This window comes from Varanus komodoensis, unplaced genomic scaffold, assembly GCF_004798865.1.
Source record: "Varanus komodoensis strain SLA01 unplaced genomic scaffold, ASM479886v1 scaffold1, whole genome shotgun sequence".
Taxonomy (NCBI): Eukaryota; Metazoa; Chordata; class Lepidosauria; order Squamata; family Varanidae; genus Varanus; species Varanus komodoensis.
Window position 1 is genome coordinate 38,497,137 of NW_025335268.1, and position 19,982 is coordinate 38,517,118.

At 41.7% G+C, this 19,982-nt stretch overlaps 1 protein-coding gene across 1 annotated transcript in view; it reads right to left on the reverse strand.

Moving 5' to 3' along the window:
• Positions 1–368: 368 nt before the first annotated feature.
• Positions 369–19,982, reverse strand: part of AKAP12 (A-kinase anchoring protein 12) — an 80,261-nt gene continuing 60,647 nt past the window's right edge. The window contains exons 3-4 of the mRNA XM_044422707.1: positions 6,225–13,614; positions 369–4,994 (exon numbers count right to left, since the gene is read on the reverse strand). Coding sequence (XP_044278642.1) covers positions 6,233–13,614 — 7,382 coding nt within the window. The 3' untranslated portion in view covers positions 369–4,994; positions 6,225–6,232. The remainder of the gene's footprint in view (positions 4,995–6,224; positions 13,615–19,982) is intronic.

Below are 19,982 nucleotides of genomic sequence, written 5' to 3' on the forward strand. Positions count from 1 at the left end.
ATGATGCTGCCACAATCTACACTTAATCCAAATACAGTCTTTCAAACATTTCTGTAAGGCGCTCAGACTGCAAGTTGATATTTTCCTGCGTTAAGCCTCACAGCTGTAAACATATCTGAGAATATTCTTGTCTGCCTCCTTGCTACAAATTACCTCCTCCATTTATTTTTCCCTTTGGCTTTGCTATTTGTTGGAATCAGCAACACAACTTTATGAGCACCTCCCCTTTCTGAAAAGGAGAGATAAAAACCCGTTCCTCGGTTAACCTTGAATAGCTTCCAGAGTTACTCTGCTAAGTACAAACTTCATCCAAGTGACTGGACAGAGACTAAAAAGAACAATAAATAATTATAAGGACACAAAGAGCATGAATTGTCTTTGTATTTTATTTAGTCCATGAAAATCTACTTTAAAAACAACATAGAAAATCAAAATATCAGTTAATCCAATACACTGGATTAGAAGGAACTGCAAAAGCTTGGAGTTGTGGCACAAGCTAAAATTTGCAGCGTTGACTGAGTATTTTTGAGGCCAAAGCAATGCACTGTAATAAAGCAGCATCTGTGTATGGAGTCAGGCTCCCCACACCATCAGACAATTCTTCTGGTGCGCTTTTTTTTTGAAACAGGTCAGTTACAAGAAGAAAGACTGGTTATATGATTTGTGTTCTTTGCATTGCTTAGAAAGGCCCTACATCAGTATTTTTTTAAAAAAACAAGCAAGAACTAAGTGCTTGTTCCCCAACTTCTAGCCATTGATAATTTACATTGTGATTACTACATTTTTAAATGCTGTTTAGATAACTTTACATATTTATTAACAGGCTTGAAGCTATAGAGATCAGAACCAGGATTACACAGGTCATGCCATTGATCTTTCTTATTAGTATTTCACTTGCTGTAATTACTGCAGTATGTCTTTTCACACAGGTAACAGGCTGTAGAAATAACTGATTTCCCATGAGCTGTCAAAGAGGGCTGTAAATGCAGGTGTGTGGTGGCTGCCAGATGCTTGATTCACCCTCCTTTTGGCACGGAATGGCCCACAAAAGAAAAGGTCCTCAAGCACCTGTTAGAGGGAATAATCCACTACTGGCAGGCCACATACAGCCCAGACCTTTGGTAGAGCAGGCAGTAGCCCTGTGGCATCGCGTAAGTGTTGGACAGAGGGGCTGTGCCCCGGCTTCCCCCTTCCAGCTCTGGGCACACTGCCTGGCTGAGCATGCACTCCTGCAGAGGGGAAGCCTACTTGCGGGCAGCTGCTCACGGGCAGGCTTTTGCACCACCAGGGTTCCCAAGCACAAGGAGCGCCAATCCCGAAGTTGCCCCCACAAAGGCTTTTCCCCTGCAAACAACTAGGGGAATGCCTGGAGTTTGGTAGGCAAGCCTTGGCAGCATGCCTGCCTCTGCGGGCAGGCCAGGAGCAGGAACATGCCTCCCACTGCTTGCGTAGTGCCCCCTTTCATGTGATTCACATATCACGGAGATTGATGAAAGTGAACAATTTGTAGTTTGGCATTCAGAACAAACTTTGTAATTCAGACTCAAAATGGGGAGCAAAGAAGCAGCCACTATGACCCCCCCCCCCAATATACACACAAAAGAGACAAGACTTCCTGAAGTCATTTTTGGACATACCATGTAACTGAGTATTTTACATATTTTTACACATTGTAAACACATTACATATCTAACTGTTCCACAAATAACCTCCTAACTGAGAATGTTTAGATTATTATCTTGCTGAGGGAGAATATTCTGGTGGAATCTTTACTATTTGTTAAGATGCAATCCTGTGCAAATTTAGACATAAAATGCTTTTTTCTGTCTGAACTTGCACAGGATTGTGCCCTTAAAGTCCAATCTTTCACTGAATGTACTGAACTTCTCACAGATTATTCTCAAAAGAATTTGTGTGATGGCAGGATTACAGTCTGGAAGGAGGCACATGCTAAACTGCACATTCTCACTATCTACTTTCCAGAAAAAGAGGGTTCAGTGGTACTAAACTACTCAGCAGTTCATCATATTTGAATGAGAAAGAGACTTTGTAGACTAACACCCCAATTAATGTGAAAGGGTTAGATTATTCTCCCCAGACATGTTTTACAAATGTAGTTAGCATTATTGCAAAATATAACTGCAGCAAAAATGTAAGTTTTCAGGTTTGGCTGTTAAAAAAAATCTGCACAGAACAGGAGGCGGCAAAGGAAGAGGCTGTTCTTTGAGAGGCATGTTAGAAGATATTCTACAGAATTGCCAAAGGGGCACCCAAAATAACTTTTTGCCTTTAAATTGGCCAGTAAGGTCTGAGAGGTGGGGTAGGAGGTAGAACTTCTGTGCGGCTGTGACACAGCGAAGGAGTGGACTGCAGAGCGGCAAAGGCACGGTGGCGGCTATCGACAGAGGAGAACGTCAAGGTTGTGACTGCTCAGTCTGCAGCCACACCCTGCAGACAGGGCTCCCTTCCCTCCGGCCTCCACCACCACATCTGAACAGAAGACAGGGAGGAGATGGAGCCAGCAGCCAACATCCTCCCCAACCTGCTGCCTCCGCTCACTGGCTAATTCCAAAGCAAAGCGCTTCTACAGGTTGCGAGTCTGGCAAGTCCATACATGAGAAGCCAACAGGTTTCAGTGATTTTATCAACATGATTTCATTGCCTCTTGCACTGTGATTCCAGTGAAAGGAAGTCATTCAAATTGAGAGAGGTAAGTTGTGAAAACAAGTTCAGAAAATGGCTACTCACTTTTCTTAGCATTTCATTTAACAAAATCCTTTTAATGGTCTTTTATCTTGACATGAATTATTCTATTAGACTGTTTTACTTTCCTGATGCTCCAAGAAACCCTGTTGCTACACTATTGATGGTTTTTGCTTGTTTTGCCAAAACTCTTTTATATATCAGCTATCCCATTGCAGAACTCCATGTGTTGCAATACACAGAAAAGGCTAAATATTGTCATTTTTATAGTTGCACATTAGCAAAGCTGTTCCAGATATTATGCAATATTTTATTTTTTTTTAAGAAACTCATGTCTTTCCATATTTTATTAGATGGAAAGTAATAGGTTAGCCAAAGGAGATCCTAAGCTACAAAATGCATGTAGCAACCACTAGATGGTGCAATCACACTAGTGACCATTTCCTTTCTTTTGCCATTGTGCACTTCCTAAAAGGTACTATTTGGCTCACTTGGTTAAATTTTCAAATAAATTACTATACATGTAGGACAGTGAAGCTGCTGGGCCATGCAAGCAACAGGCTCAGCCAGATGCGCAAAGGCTACAAAGTGCAATATAAGTAGACCTGCTAGACATACTTGTTGTCTAGAAGATCCATACTAAATGCTTTGAACATTTTAACCATTGTTCAGTTATTTAGCATTTCAAGCCTGCCCAGTTTTTATGCACAACCTGTAATGACTTGTATTAAGAACTGCAATTTAGTTTAGAGTGCCTTGCTCAAGATTTCCTACACTGTATTTTGTAAATTTTAATTCAAAGCGCAAAGCTAAGTGTAAGCCAAGTCTTTATTTAAATCACTTTTCAGAAATCACAGTTTACTAAATGTACATAAAGCATAATGAGACACACTTTCCTAACAAGGGGACACAAATACAGAGCAGACATAATCCTTTGCTCAATAAAACCATTCTGGGGAGAAAACATATCCCCTTTTATAACATGAGGATGTTCCAAGAACAGGAAAATGCTTAAAGTTTAAAAGATTTGAACTGTTTTTCAAATTCTTGATAGATTAAGAACAGTTTCACATTTTGCCCAGAATTGTGATAATTTCTTAACTGAGTAGTTTGAGATGGTCATTTATTTCTCTGGCTTTTAAAAACATCCCATATCCACACAGGTGATTCTAGAGGGGGGAAATTCTACTCAAACTTGAAAGCCAATGCATACTTAGGCAGGCTTAAAACTACTGCCTTGGATCCAGCTTTCCACCTGTCAAAGCATTCATCAAGGAGGGTTCCACTAAGAATGTTCTTATTGGCAGATCTGCACCAATTCTCCCTCCCTCTACAGCTCCCAGTGCCACGTCCACCCTGTTCAGCACAGATCTGGCTCATGGGGTGGGGGAGGGTGCACAGGAGGCTGCAGGTAGAGAAGAGAAGCCACAAAGCCTGCCTCCTCGCACCTTTCCACCAGTGGGGTTCCTTCATTGAATCAGAAGCTTCCACAAAAGAGTCTGGATGTACCCACTGAAACCATTCTTCTTAAGCATGCTTGACTCTCCATTCAGCTGCAGCTGAAATGTTTTCAATACACAAAACACAAGGAATGCCAGGCTTAGAGAATGTGATGGAAAATGAAGTTCTGTTTCACAGATTGGTATCATGATGATTCCAAGGGGGACAATGACTTTTGATGGAAAGCAAGATCAAATACAACATCAAACATCGATTCTCATAGCCTTCCACACAATAGGAAGCAATGGAAATGTACTGGGATCCATTACTGGCTAGCTGTAGCTCACTCAGAATTCTTCCCTGTAATCACTTGGGCAAGACTCTTTCTTTTCGTCACATATAAAGAGGAAGAAATATACATTAAAATCAGATTTCGCTTGAAGATATACACATAAATACACAAAGAATTACAGTCCAGTTTTGGAAGAACTAATAATAGGGGGAGCATCAAATATGCCAACTTCCTTCCTAGGTGAAAGTATGGGTGTCATTTTTGGAAAAGGGAACACTTCTGACCCAGCCCAGCCCGACTCGTCTTACCAGCACAGACATGGATAACAAATATTGTGAGAAGGAGGTGTTAGGAATCGAACGGAAAAGGAGATGGCTAAAGCTCCTGGTGGTGTCTCAGGATTGTCAGATGCCTTTCTCAGCATGACATCAGAAAGCAGAGGTCTATTCTCACTGTTCAAAATCATTGCTCTTCAGCCCAGCTAAGCAGAAGCCATCCTCTTCTGCTGTTTTCTTGTGGAACTCGTCCCTCCAAATGCAAGACACAGCTTTCCACAGAACTATTGATATAGAGAGATAAAGAAACATCAAGGAAATCTTGCAGCCACAGCTTCTTAAGCAGAGTGACAGAGCCAGCATGTTTTACCTTTGTCGCGTACTAGCATGCAAACCACATCTGGGTGTCACCTCAGTGTAAGGGGATCTCAGTGCCACCGTTGCCAGCTGCTGCATAGCAACCTCCTGCAGAACAGCTCTGCGGCACATCAGTTGGCAGGAGTGGGATCTGGCAGGGGAAGCTGGCCAGACAGGGATGACTCACTCAGAGACTCTTAAAGGTGCCCCAAACAAGCAAACAGGGCCCCCCCTTCTAACAGTGAAGACAGAGAATATTAGGACTGACAGTCTGTCCTTCAGCCACACTACAAGCCTGCCCTTCAGGAGTGAAGCAGCAGACAAGTGAATTAAATGGTGTGTTAGTCAGGCTTGACCCTTCACACCCACTCCCTTCCTCCCTCCTGCTCCTGCCTTCCTGTCTCAAGTATCCTGCACTGGGTACACTGGTGATTTTCCCATGCCAGCAGAGAAGGAGAAAGCAGCAGGGGGTGAACCCAAAGGCAGGAGTGACAGGCTTTAACTAGCGCTTGATTTGTTGCTGTGCTCTTAGAACAGTTATGCTGCAAAGGCGGACTCCCTGCTTAGCTAATACTCTCATAATGCATATCCTCTGCAATCAGTGGCATAGTGAATCTGCCATACAGAGGGACCATTCATGCATGCTTTACAGTATGGAGTGGGCAAACTGTAGGCCAAACCATCTGGAAGACTTCAACTCCCATCAGCCCTAGGCAGCATGGCCAATCATTAAGATAATGGGAGTCATAGGCAAAAACATCTGGAAGGCCACCAGTTTGCCCTTCCCTGCTCTACAGTCCTACTTTGCTCCTTCAACAAAGGAAGCTTGATGAGTGATAACTGAAAGTATTTAGTGTTTAAACTGAAAGTAAAATTAGCTTACATGCAGCTAATTTTACTTTGTTTAAACACTAAATACAATGTTTCAAGCACTGATCTGTTTTAGTAATTTAATTTTTTTATTTGCTCTCCAGCATCAAACCTAATTCATTGGGTTTTCTTACTCTGTATTATTTGTCCATCTTACACAGTTCTGAAGGCCAAAATGTCTGAATACTCTTTACAGTTATATTGTTGATAAAATGCCACTAAAAAGAGTTAACTAGCCAGGATTTAAAATGACTGTTGAGAATTTATTTTAATGAAATGGTACTTACATTAAAACTCAGGATTCTGTGAGCTCTGATTTTAACTGTGGACTCTCAGAGGAGGTGTAATCTTGTTTATTTACATCTTTCTCTGTGTGTGTCTCCACAAAGCCTGTTGACGGACTATGGTCTTCTTTCCTCTTCATGTGTGTTTGTTGGTCTATCAATTGTTCTTGGATTTGAACAGTCTGTCCAGCTTCCACATCCTTGAGCTTTGGTTGGCCTACTTCATCAACTGACTCTTTGGACAGATCCTCTGATCCAGTACCCTCCAGGGTGTCTCTTTGAGTCTCTGTTGGAACAGTTGTATCCATTTCAGAATGAAGTTTTTGTTTGCCATTTTCTTTCTGCAACCCTGTCTCTTTCACAACTTCATTCACAGATCCAGGGACTTGCATGAGTGTTGGCACTGTACCTGACATGTCTTCAATTGTTTTGAGATCAATCTCTGTCTTTTTGGAGCCACAGCTTCCTCCATCTTCAGTCTTATCAGAAATCAAAGGCATTTCTTCTACTGTTTTGAACGTCTCTTGTTTCTCTGCAGATTGTTTTAACATTGTAATTGACTGTTCAATCACTTGGTGTTTCTCTTCTCTGCCTTTTACTGGAAACTGTTGACCAGTCTGTATATCTTCCAGAATTTCAGACTTAGTTACATCAATCAGACATGGGTCACTCTGCTGCTTCGAAGTGAAGGCCGGTTCTTCTGTTTCCTCCAATTTATCAACAGCATTCTGAATGATTTTCAGCACAATTTTTGTACTTTGAGACTCTATAGTCACAGATTGAACAACGTCTTTTTGAAATTCTGTATGAGTTAAAGAGGGGCTTCTTTGTGGAGATGTCACCTTTTTTTCAGATTCTTCGCTGGACTTTGATTTTTGAAGCTGCATTTTAGGGATAGCATCAAATGCATGTCTCTGGACCAAATCATCTGTGCTGCATCTTCCTGCTTGTAAAACCTGCTCATCTACCACTGAATCAGCCTTGTCAGAAGAAGATACTGCCATGGCATCAAAGTCCTGAGTCCCAGGTCCTGAGTGAGCACAGCTCACCTGCTGTATCGTTTGGAACACTGTTTCTTTTGGCTTCTCGAGAAAAGATTGCAAGGTTCCAGTTGGTGCTGCCATCAGTATCACATCTTCTGCAATGACCTGCTCTTCAAGTGCTGCAGCTGTTGCTGTTCCAGAAGATTTATAAGCTGTGTAACTTTCCTTTTCCAGAATGCCAGTGGTGACAGCCTCCTGTTGCTCAGCATCAATCTTTTGCTGTGGCGGAACTGCACACAGTATGTCCCCACCAGCAAGTTCAGCATTCTTTGATGTTTTTTCTGTTTTCATTATAAGCACCTTTTCTGATGGTGCTTGTCTTTTCTGGCAGGTATCCGAAGCTGCTGTAGACTCTGAAAGTGGATGGTCAGTTTCCAAGGGCAATGTCTCAGGACAAGTTTCAATCTGTTCAGCAATCCCATTTAACCCTGCTTCCTGGCCTTCTGATTTTAAGTCTGGCAGACTACTATCTCCTTTATTATCCAAAATGGCGTTTGAGACAGCATGCTCTATGAATCCAGAGCAAGAGGTGAGATCTCCTCCTCCTTCAGTCTTCGTAGCTTCTGTTATTACAGTACCTGTGGATTCTGTCTCAACCATTCCAAGCTCTTTTTTCATTGAATCCACAGCTGCCTTGCTTTGCACAGTATCCTCTACTGTGTCAGCCTCAGTGTATGTTGATTCCAAAGGACAGGCATCTTCCTTTTCTTCCTGCACGGGACCCCCAGATGCAGCTGTATCAATGGACTTTACCATTACCATGTCAGTCTTCACAGGAGGTGACATTATTTCCTTCTGCACAGGGGTCTCAGCTTCTTCAGCACATTTTGATCCTTCTAATGCGGCATCCTTCAAGTCTTTCTTTTCCCGGACTTCATCTGCAATTACTTCTATGCATTGTGATTCCAAGGTAAATTTGCCATATGTCTGCGTGGGATCCTCTTCATCCTGCTTTGGTGCTGATATTTTAATTGGACTTCTTTCCTCAGTTAAAATGTCCTCTGATGATTTTTGTTCTAAGGCAGAGAGATCAGTCTTTACTCCACTCTTTGAAGGGTCCTCAGTAAAAACTGCATCAGAACTTTTTGGTTTTAAGGAAAGGACAACATCTTGCTTCTCTGTTTGCACTGGGATTCCATCCCTGTCACTTGCCACAGATGCTTGCTCTGAATCAATATGCACTGAGGTTTCAGCTGAAGTCACCTCAATACATGTTGCTAAGGATTTTGTAATATCTTCAACCTGAGACTGAAATCTCACTTCATCTTCTGTAGTTTGTAGGATCTCCTTTGGTTCTGTAAGCTTGGTGATGGCTTCTGTTTCCATCATTTCTTCTGACTGGTCTGCAGGGACCTCCTCAGCCACCTTCTCTGAGGAAGCTTTAGCATCCATCTTTGTATCTACCTTTTCTGCAAAGACCACCACACCTGTCTTCTTTTTGGAAGACTCCACTTCTGTGCTACCTGTGAAGACCTCAGCTTCTGCTTTTTCTACAGAGAATTCCATTTTTGCTTCCTCTGTAGAGTGCTCAACATCTGTTTTCTCTGCAGGAACTTCCACATCACTCTTTTCCTTGGCAACCTCTGAATCTTTTTCTGCGTGGGACTCCATATCCATTTTCACTGCAGGGACTTCCTCATCCAGCTTTGCATCTGTCTGCTCTGATGGGACCTCCACATCCACCTTCTCTGCAGTGAGCTCTGCTTCTAACTTGGCATCTGCCTTATCGGTGGGAACATCCACATATCCTGTTGCATCTGCCTTTTCTATTAGGACTTCTGCTTCTGCTCTTTCCACAGGGACCTCCCCTTCCATCTTCTCCATGAAAGCCTCCGATTCCAACTTCTTTATTGATGTCTCTTCTTCAATCATTGTTCTGGCAAATTCTGCTTCTTTCTTTCCTGCATCTGTGGCCAAATCCACCTTCTCTGTGAGGGCTTTTACATCCAACTTTGCACGTGCTTTTTCTGCAAAGGCCTGTTCTTCTGTCTCTTTAACATATGCCTCATCTTCCATGGCAGACTCCATTTCTGCCCTCTCAGTAGGAAACTCCACATCTTTTAATTCTTCCTTCTCTGCCAGAACCTTTGCTTCCACACTCTGTATGTGGGACTTGCCTTCTTGTTTTTCTGTGAGAGCATTAGTTTCTATTTTCTGTATACAGACCATGGTCTCCAAATTCTGCTGATCAATGTCCACTTCCTTTCTAATTGGCATTTCTTTTTCTATAATCTCTGCATGGATTTGTGTCTCCAACAGGAGAGGCTCCGGTTCCCCATTCACCACAGAGTTATCTAATTCTGGCAGTTGGGCCTCAGGTTCCTTCTTCTGCACATGCATCTCAATTTCCAGACTTTCCACAGAGACCTCGGGGTCTTTGTTTGATACATGGGTCTCAACTGCAACTTCCTCTGTGCTTGTTTCTAAGCCAAGTGCAGCATCTTCAGCTGTACCCAAGTCACTGTCTTTAGTTACTGCATTCTGGATGGGTGCCTCAAGCTCTTTTACTTCATTCTGTGAAAGGGCCTTCTTTAATTCAATTGCACCTGTTTCTCTCTGTTCTGCTCTTGTATCAGATGTGATAGTCACCACATCATCACATTCCTGGGACAATAGAGGCTTCTCTTCACATGTTGTTTTTGCAGAGTCATCCGCTTCTGCAACAACAGCTTTTGGAATCCCAACTTGTGGTGTTTTTTCTAAATCCATTTTGACCTCCTGTACTATATTTGTACTACAGTATTCTTCATTTTCCATTTTGACTGATGGTACTGGCTCCTTTCCAACTATATCACCAACTTCTGGCTCCTCTTCAGGACTTACTGTAACAATAACAAATTCTTCCTCTTCAGAAATCTCTTCAACTGTCTGCTTTTCAATAATTTCTTCAGGTCTTTCTACAACTTCTTGTTCAACCTTTGGAGGTCGAATTTCATCAGTCCTATCCAAGCTGATAGTTTCTTTTGAGCTGTCTTCCACCTTCATGCACACATCATCACTCTTCTTCATCACTTCCTTCAGAACACTTTCTTTAATTTCAGCTTTACTTAGATGACTTTCTGTGTCTTCATCTATCTGCATATCAGTCTTCTCAGGTTCTTCTTCTTTTAAAGATGATTCAGCCAGTTCAGCTTCCTTTAGAGGTGGTTCAGTCAATATGACAGTAATTTCTTGCCCAACTTTCTCTACTGACACTGACTGAATTACTATTTCTGACATGCTTTCACCAATCACTTGCACTTCATCAGACAATGTAACTCTTTCAGCAACTTCCTGCAGAATTTCCTGTGTGTGTTTGTTTAATTGTTCTAGGTTTTGTGAGCTCTCCTCTGGCTCCTGTACAGGTGTAGCTATTTCTGTTGTATCAGGCGATTCAGACAACCTTGAAACTGCTGAAACCATCTCAGTTGTCTCTTCAGCACAGGATACTTCAGTTGCTTCTTCAACACCAGAAGCTTCTTCTCGAGCTGTAATTGCTTCTGAGGTTATCTCAATTTCACTGATTATAGATTCACCACTAGCATCCTCTCTAATTTCTGGCATGAGTTTAGAAATCACCACTGTTTCTTCAACAATTCCAGTTTCAGAGACCTGCTCAGTTAGTTTCTCTTCATCTTCACTTGCATGTTCAATGGACTCTGTCATAGCAGCAGATATCCAAGATGGCGACCTTTCATCAATACTCATAATTGCTCTCTCTCCTTCTACCACTGTAACAGTAATGGCATGAACCAATCCTTCACTGGACTGTTCAACTATTAAAGTACCTTCTGACTTTTCTGTGCTCTGTGCTGAAGTTTTCTTAAGTATTTCATCTTGTGTCATCTTTGGAGCCTCACATTTCTCTTGTTCAGCAGCTTCATACTCTGATAAAGGAACAACAGCAGGTATGTCAGAGTCGTCATCATTGGCTTCTACCATTTCTTCTCCAGCTTCCTGAACTGGAGCATGTTCTGGTATTCCATCTGACTTTTTCTTCCTACGACCAGGCATTAATTTTTTAAATGAAACCCAGGATTCTTCTTTTCCAGAATCTCCATCTGAAGTAGAATGTTCTAAACTTGCAGCCATGGCATATTCTTCATTTCTCTCTTCCATCTTAGTTTTAGATTTTCTTCTTGGGGTTACTAGCCTTTTGAAAGACTCCCATGTAGAAACTCCCTCACCTTCAGATGGACTTCCAGCTTGTTCTGGTGAGGAATTTCCTTGTCCTTGGTCACTTTCTTGTGAGCTAGTAAAAGTCATATCTGGGGCTATTTCTTTATTTGATGCACCTTCATCTATTTTTTGAACTTCCTGAGCAAATCTTTGTCCTATTTCTTCATCAGAAGATGATGATTTTCTTGTTCTTTTCTTAGATGAACCTACACAAATTAAGGCTTCCCATGATACAGAAGTATCAACCTTTCTCTTGGGCTCTTCTGTGCTTTTTTCTAATTTCTGTTCCTCACCATTTTCTTTAGTATCTTGTTCTTCACAGGGGGCACTTTCAGTTGAAGACAAAGTAGCACTCTTTGGCTTCTCAAGCTCATCTTCTTTGTCACTTTCAGAAAGCCTCCTGACTCGTTTCTTAGGTGTCACCATTTTTTTAAATGATGCCCAAGGAGTAATACTTTCTCTTTTCTTCTCTATATCTGAAGTGGACCCTTCTTCAGTTTCAGTGATCTGTGCTGCATCTGCAACTTTTTCTACAGATTCTGTTGCTTCTTCGGGAGAAGAAGCAGAGCTTTCTCCCCTTGGATCTTCTGGGCTTTCTGCAGAATCAGACAATTGCTGCATTTGTTCCGCTGTTTCCCCTGATTTAGCTTCTTCTCTTTTTCCTTTATGTTTCTTTACCGACAGCTTCTTTAAACTAGTACTTGTAAAAAGCTTTTTTAAGGGGCTGCCTTGCATCTTGGCTTTTTCTTGAGATGAGAGCAATTCAACTTCATTTGTAAAGCCTTCTGAAGGTTTAGATGTTGCTGCTTCTGTTAGTTCTGTTTGCTTGACCTGCTCCTTCACTATTTCAGGTAAGATTTCTTTGACTTTCAGCTGTTCTTCAGTGGGTTGCCCTCTTTGAAGCTCAGCATCTGTTCCAACTAATTGTTCAAGTACTAATTCTTTTTTAGTTATTTTTGGTTCTTCCTTCTTTACTGCAGTACTCACATCAATGTTCATATCTGTGGGTTTTTCATCCAAAAATTCTATGGCTAGAGGAGCGTTTGGTTCAGTTTTATCTTCAACGTGCTCCTCCACTCTTTTTACTTCTAATGGGGAAGTTGGACTTGATTGGTCTGTTTGTTTGTCAATGACTTCATCTGTCAAATGAGCTGCTAGCTCAGGTTTTTTCTCAGATGAGCTCAGAGTACTTTGCTCTACATCTCTTATACATACTTGTTCTGGTTCCAATTTTTCCTCTGAGGCCAGTGCAATTGTCTCTTTCAAGCTTATTTTGGAGTCTTTGTTTAGACTTTCATCAGACTCTTCTACTGAAAGCAGTTCAGCAGGAGTAATAGCTTCCTCCTGATGTGTTTCTGTTGAAGCATCTATCATTTTTGTTTCTTCTCTTTTCTCTGTCTCCTTTTCCACTTTCTCATAACTGGTGTCTACAGAAGCTTCTGACTTACTTTTTTCTGGTATGGGTTTTTCTTTTTCTAGTTCTTCTTTCAAAGTAGTATCTTCTTTTATTGCCTCTTTTTCCTGCTTTTCTTTCTCAATAGCTTGTGTTTCTTCTTCTTTAGGTTTTCTAAAGCTCGTCTTTTTTCTAAAGCCAGCCCAACCATGGGTAAAGAATTTTCTCAGAGGCGATGCTGTTTCACTAGTTAATGGGCTTGTTGGAGACTCTGGAGATTTGCTGCCATTGCTTTTCATTTCTGTCTCCTTACTCCCTGCTTCAGTAGAGCTTTCTATTACCTTTTCAGGAGAAGTTCCTTCTTTAATCTGTTCAGTCTGAGTCTCTTGCTCACTCTTTTCTACACCATGGGGGCCCTCACTTCGGGTTGATTCTTCCACTGTCTCAATCTTGATTTCTTTATAATCTCCAGCTCCATCTGATGCCACTTCTGTATCATCTGCTTTTACATTCAAAAGCTGAACAGGTTCTACTTTCTCAGTCTTATCCTTTCTGACAGTGAATTTGAATCCAACTAACTTAAAAACTTTTTTAAATCCAACATCATTTGATGGAGATTCACTTGGTTGTTCCAGTTCTTCTGTTTTTTCTTCTGACAATGGCAAATGTTTGTCGGCATCTTGTGTGTCCTTCTGTTCATCACTTACATCAGTTTTGTCAACTGATTCTGGTAGCTTAGGCTCCATATTTTCTGCAGACTCCTCTTTCAGAATCACATTTGTAGTTTCTCTTTGCCCAACTGTAAGAGATATTCAAAAGTAATAAAGCATTAGGCAATCTATTACTGCAATTAATTCTAAATTATATCTAAGAAGTACAATGACTCTTAATGCTGCAATCCTATGCACAATAATTTGGGAGTAAGGTCCACATCCCAGTAGGATTTCTCTCTCAGTTAACTTGCATAGGGTCAATTGCACCATTATTAAATGCATTAGCCATTTTAAATGCAATAGACCTAAATGTGTTTTAACAGTGAGCTAATCTGTATCATCAAACAGCTTATCATGCTTTATCTAAATAATCCATGGTGGGTTGTTCAGCAGCCATTCACAGTGACCATCTGCGGCTTGCCATATTGTACAAACCCAGGGACTGTGGGTTACATGAGGGCTGTTTAACCTTCACATAACCCACAGCCCCTGGGTTTGCACAACACAGTAAGTCACCTTGAATATATAAATCCCACCAGTCACAGCCCTTAAGTCATGGTGGGCTGTTATGACCATGCAAACCAGATCTTTGGGCTGGACTGAAAAAATATTTGTCCTTTTTAAACAGACATGACAAAAGTTTCCATTATTGTGTATAAAATTAAGGAATTAAGAATATTTCATACTTCATTTATAATTAACAATAGTTCACTTTCTAACTGGTTTGGTTGCTTTTTATGCTTTCTAAAAAACTGAAATTCAGGAGTGTTTATTAAAAGTGCAGTGCCTTTACAGTGGTACCTTGGTTCACGAACTTAATTCGTTCCACGATTCTGGTCGTGAACTGATTTTGGTCAAATTTCCCCATAAGGTTCAATGTAAATAAGGTTAATATGTTCTGAACCATAACTTTATGTTATACATAAAGGACCACATATAAAAGTTTTAAATAAATATATAAATAAATACTTTTTTAAAAAAAAAATGATATGAGCCACGTCCCTGGGCTGCGGGCCAAGCTGCAGCCACCTCGCCAAGCCCAGAGGCAGACAGGCCGAGGTGGAGCGGAAGCAGGGCCACAGCTCCTGTGCCTGTGCAGCGGCCTTCTCAGGGCAAGCTGCCACTGAGTGGCTGCCATACTTCTTCCCCCCACAGCGGGGAGACTCAGGAGGTGCCCCACTCAGCCAGCCGTGGCCCCGTCCCTCCCCACCCTTCCCCTCGCCTCAACCTACAGAAAGCAGCCCTTACCTCCCTCCTTGCAGCCCTTTCCCAGCCAGGGGAGCCACCCCGTGCTCAGCTCTCCAGCCTCCCACTCCTGCTCCGGCCTCCCACTCCTGGAGCCAGGTGAGCACCTGTGGGGGACCTTCCTCTGACTCAGAAGCAGGGTGACAGCGAGGAGCCGGGAAGACCTCAACCAAGGTGGGCGCACCCTCATGGCTCCCCCTTGTGGTGGGTGGGGAGAAGGTTATTGTTTGGAGTGTTTGTGCGGGAACATGGCTGCAATTTGCGAACAGAGAAAAATTCTGCCAAAATTTCTGTTCGCAACCCGATTTGGTGGTGAACTGAGGCGTTCATGAACTGAGGTACCACTGTACTTAAGACTTCTGCTTCATGATTAGACTTTCTCCACCTTCTCTCTGCTCCTACAGATCTGAAAATCTGCTCAGAAAAGTTGCACAACTCTTTGAAACATAGTTTAGGACACACAGAGAACTGGAAAGAGGAAGGGGGGGTCTCCTTCTGGTTCCACTGATGGAAGTCATTACAACAGTTTAACTGGAACACCAACAGAAAAAATTAATTGGTTTTCACTCTGTTCAAAAAAGTAGAAGTAGAAGCAGAAAGGTCTTAACTGAACATAACCTTTTGGGGAAAAAGGCAGAGCATCAGGAATGAAAGTTAAAGAAAATGTGGCTAATCAAAGCAGTATTGTTTCAAAAGAAAGATAAAAAAATATATTTTAGTTCCAGAGTTTTGATATAGCAATTGTAAGTGCACTATGTGGTTGACTTTCAACATTTAAGAAGAGCATATTGTAATTTATTGAAGACAATCTATTAGAAACTAGCATTAGAAAGAAGTATTGCCTGTTTCACTTGTTAATTGAATGAGGCTTCATGGGCAATATCCGACTGCATGGTGCTAGCAGAAGCTACATTCTGAACTACACAGAACCCTTGTGCTATGTGGCAAAGCCCACATGTGCGATGCACAGAGACCACGATGAAGAATTCAACTTAGGGATGGATGTATGAGGCATCTGTTTTGGGGGTGGAAATCCACTGGATTCCCTGGGCTTGGCTCCCCAGATTCTGGCCCACTTTGGTACAGCTCTGAGTTCTAGCTCCCAGTGAGCACACCCAGCTTTCATGGGCACTCACCAGGAATCAAGCTGAATGGACAGCACAAGCAGCATCCCTCTTCTGAGCCAGGTGCAGCAGTCTGTTTTTGCTGCTGCACCTGATGTGGAAGAAAGTTGTTTGTGGCTGGAGGCACTCGGCTGGACCTGTTGTGCATAGAGCAATGTGGCTTTCATAATTTTCGCCTCCTGTCTATGCTATCCTAACAACCGCCCTGCGAGGTAGGTTAGGCTGAATATCAGTTTCCCATTCAAAGTCACCCAGTGAGCTTTGCAGCCCAGCTCTCCCAATTCCCAGTTCAACACCACCGCACCACACTGGATCTCACTGACAATCAAGCACTGCAGCACATTATTCCTCCTACTACTACTAATTTAAGCTATTTTTATCCTATCCTTCAGCCAGAAAACCTACCAGATTAAATTGCATACAATCATTCAAAACAAGTTATCCCCTGCTCATAGGATTACAATCTAAGGGATAGGGTGGGATAAAGAAAAAAATCAAATTCAGGCACCAATTTTTTAACTTACAAAAATGTCCCAGGCTTGCCAGAGACATTTCTGCAGCCTGATTCAAAGATCAAGATGCACAATCTTGCATAAGAGATCTAGGTAGAGATTGTAGCTGGATCTGGCTTCACTGCTGGCTGATGCCACCACAGGCAGGCAGGGTGGTGCACCCACGGCTCTGTCCTCCAAACACCTCTTTTCATCCAACAGTATCTGCCACCTGAGGCAGCTGCCTCACTTTCCTAGAGTTGGGCTGCCTTGGAGCTCTTCCAATCGCTCTCCATAAACAGTTCAGGGGAGAAGAAGAGTCCAAGGCAGATTGTCTTCTAGTAAGGCTGGTGGTTGGTCTTGCTTTTCACCTCATGAGAAGCTGGGTGAGGAAAGCAGGGAAAAGAAATGAGGGAGAGAAGCAAGAATTCATGGTAGCTATTGTGGGGCAAGAGTTACAAGCCTTGTTTTTAATTCCTCAGCAATTTGACATATATTTCCTGAGGGAAATTATGTTATTAGGTCCTGCTTTCATAACTCATTCATTAGCACTACATTACAGCAGTGCCCATTATCATTAGAGCTTACCCCAAACTGAATGAGAAAACCCCTTGACTGTGACATTAGGGGTACTAGAAGGTAATTCAAACTACAGCCCCAAACCTGCAAGTTCAGCCTCTATAAACTTAATTGTATGCAGCCTTCACTTCACAGTAGAAAGTACTGCACCATTTTACTATGGTTTCCAGCATGAATTATCTTTAATAACACATACATTTTTTAAAAAGTGGAAAACATGTTTACAGTTTCTAATTTGTATCTTGGGATATGCTTAATTGGGTCTTCCAAATGCTGCTAATATTTCTAAGATGTACTGCAAATCCAGGAGTCGTCATTCCAAATACCAGAACTGATAACAAAGGGCAGTGTAAGACTTTCCTGAAAATGCAATTATTTATAGTCTTTTATGTTTACTACAAACCAATCCGATTTATATTAATGCAAGATTTTGAGCTGCTTCCCACAGTTTATTCTCTATTAATTTCAGAGGAAAACTGTGGGTTTTAAAAAATCCTAAATTGCAAGGCTTAGACATCGCACATTCTGACAAAGAAAAATTCTCCCCAGACACATTTCTTAGAAGTCTGTATTCTGCCCTTGCACCAAGCCAGTCAGTTCCTCAATATTAGGGCAAGGTATTTTCTCTACTGTGTCCCTGATTCTGAGAAGAGGCAAAGATGGGCAATAAGATACTTGATGAATTTAAAAATCTCCCTGCAGAATATTACCAGAGGTCTGTCTGTACCCTATTTCCAAGCAGATATCTTCTGGGAAACACACAAGAAGAGCCTAAAGGGGCCTCCAGTTTGTATCTTCTAACATCTGGTATTCAGATACACTGCTTCCAAAACAGAAACTTCCACTTGCATTTCATAGCTAGAACATACATTTCATACTATCTAGCCCTCTTGCCCTCTGTGAATTAGTTTTAATTTGCCTCTCCTCACATATCTGAGATATATTTCAACAGCAAATGCTTGCCTTTCCACTTGTGAGAAAGAGATGCAGGGAGGAAAAGACAGGGGGGTCTTTCCTCACCTATTCTAGTGAATGGGAGGACAGAGGAAGAGGGCTATATGCTAGACTCCCTCTGTCCTTTATTCTTAGGGATCACACTGCAGCCAGAGCAGGACTGTTTGAGATGAAGGCTGCTGCCATGGCTTAACTCCTAATTGCTGCTTGCTAATCACTGTTCTTGGTTCCTATTGCTGCAATGGCTACTCTCACCATCTTGTTCCTTGTGCAGGCCACGGGGCTCCCAGGTTTTTAGCACAGTACAAACGGAAAATAATAGCACACATGTATGCACTTAAATTTCCAATTCTTCTGGCACAGGCAGACCAAGGACGGGAACTTGGGGCTGTCAACAGATGCTCAAATTCTGATGCTGGGTCTGTAGCATGAACAACGAACAGGGTTAATTTGCATTTGCTCAATTTGAACTTAATTATACTTATACTGAAGACAATGTATGATTCTTGTGGATGTGGGGTAGACAATTTTCCAGTATTTACCATTTTTCTGCTGAAAAAAATAATCCACTTCATAGGTTTATGAGTAAAAATAAATAGATGCCATTATAGTCCTAAGAAAGTTTGGGTGTTTCAAAGTTTCACATGCCAACAAGGTTGCCAACAAATCACACACCATTTTCTGGCCTGCTAAAATGTATTGTGTCAACAGGTTTCAGTTTCTGTGTTTTATGTTTATTTTATAATGTAAATATTATTAAGGAAACATATATTACTCTCTTCCATGTTTTTACAATTTTCCAATATAAGGATCTACAAAATATAGCATTTCACTCACGCTGCAGTTTAATTTTCTCACAAATATTTCAGACCCAATGGTTATGGGGGTATCATAAACAAAAAAGATAACACATGATCCATTTTTAGCATTGTTGATTACTAAATGCAAGTAAAATAAACATGCTAAATTAGATCATTCACAAGGTACTAGAAAAATTTGCAGGGCAAACTCAATATTGTCTGATGTAAATTACACTTCACAAATTTTATTCAGGCTAATTATTTTACAGCCCCAAAAAGTATTTAAACATTTGACACTGGTAAACCTGCTACAAGAAATTTCTGGGTCTCTCTCCTACAGAGAGCATTTGCTGATACCTCAAGGGCATCTTTTATTAAAATATATTTTACTAGCCTAAGAAACTGCCTGAACAGACACACTGGGGAAATCTGCCAAGATTTCATTCATAACTCAAGGAATATAAAGCTGACACAACTCCTTACTAGGCAAGATACTGTACAAGTCTCATCCAACTTGGAGTGAGGCAGCAAAGGTTAAAAAACCACCCCCTCATCTGAAGTTAATGAGAACACTAATAATCAGTTTTGTTCTACACAGCTGAGAACCAGGACCAATTTACATAGTCAAAATCTTCCTTCACAGGCTTCATCCAATTTGTCCCCAAGGACAGAGAACTCCTCTTTAAATGAAAGGCTGCCAACAAGGACTGCCTTACATAGCCTTGGTCATTGCCACCATAGATACAGATGTGTTTGTTTTGTGTGAAATGTGTGAAATGACTCTTCACCTCTGTTTGTCCATGAATTCCTAATTTAAAAGTATTTATCATAGAATCATAGAACAGTAGAGTTGGAAGGGGCCAGGAAGACCATCGAGTCCAACCCCTGCTGTTGCAGGACACCATGTTACACCATCCCACTCAGATGGCTGTCCAGTTTCTTTTTGAATGTCTCTAGTGAGAGCCCGCCATCTGCCTAGTCAGCTGGTTCCAATGCCCAATTGCTGTGACAGTGAGGAAGCTTTTCCTGATGTCTAGCCTGAATTTAGGCTGTCACAACTTGAAGGGATAATTCCGTGTCCTATATGCTGCCATCAGCAAGAGGAGATCTTTACCTTCCTCTTTGTGAGAGCATTTAAGCTACTTATAGAATGATACTATGTCCCCACCCACCCACCCACACAGTCTTCTCTTCTCGAGGCTGAACATGCCCAGTTCTCTCAATCTCTCCTCATAGGGCAGTGGTCCCAAAGCCTGGATCT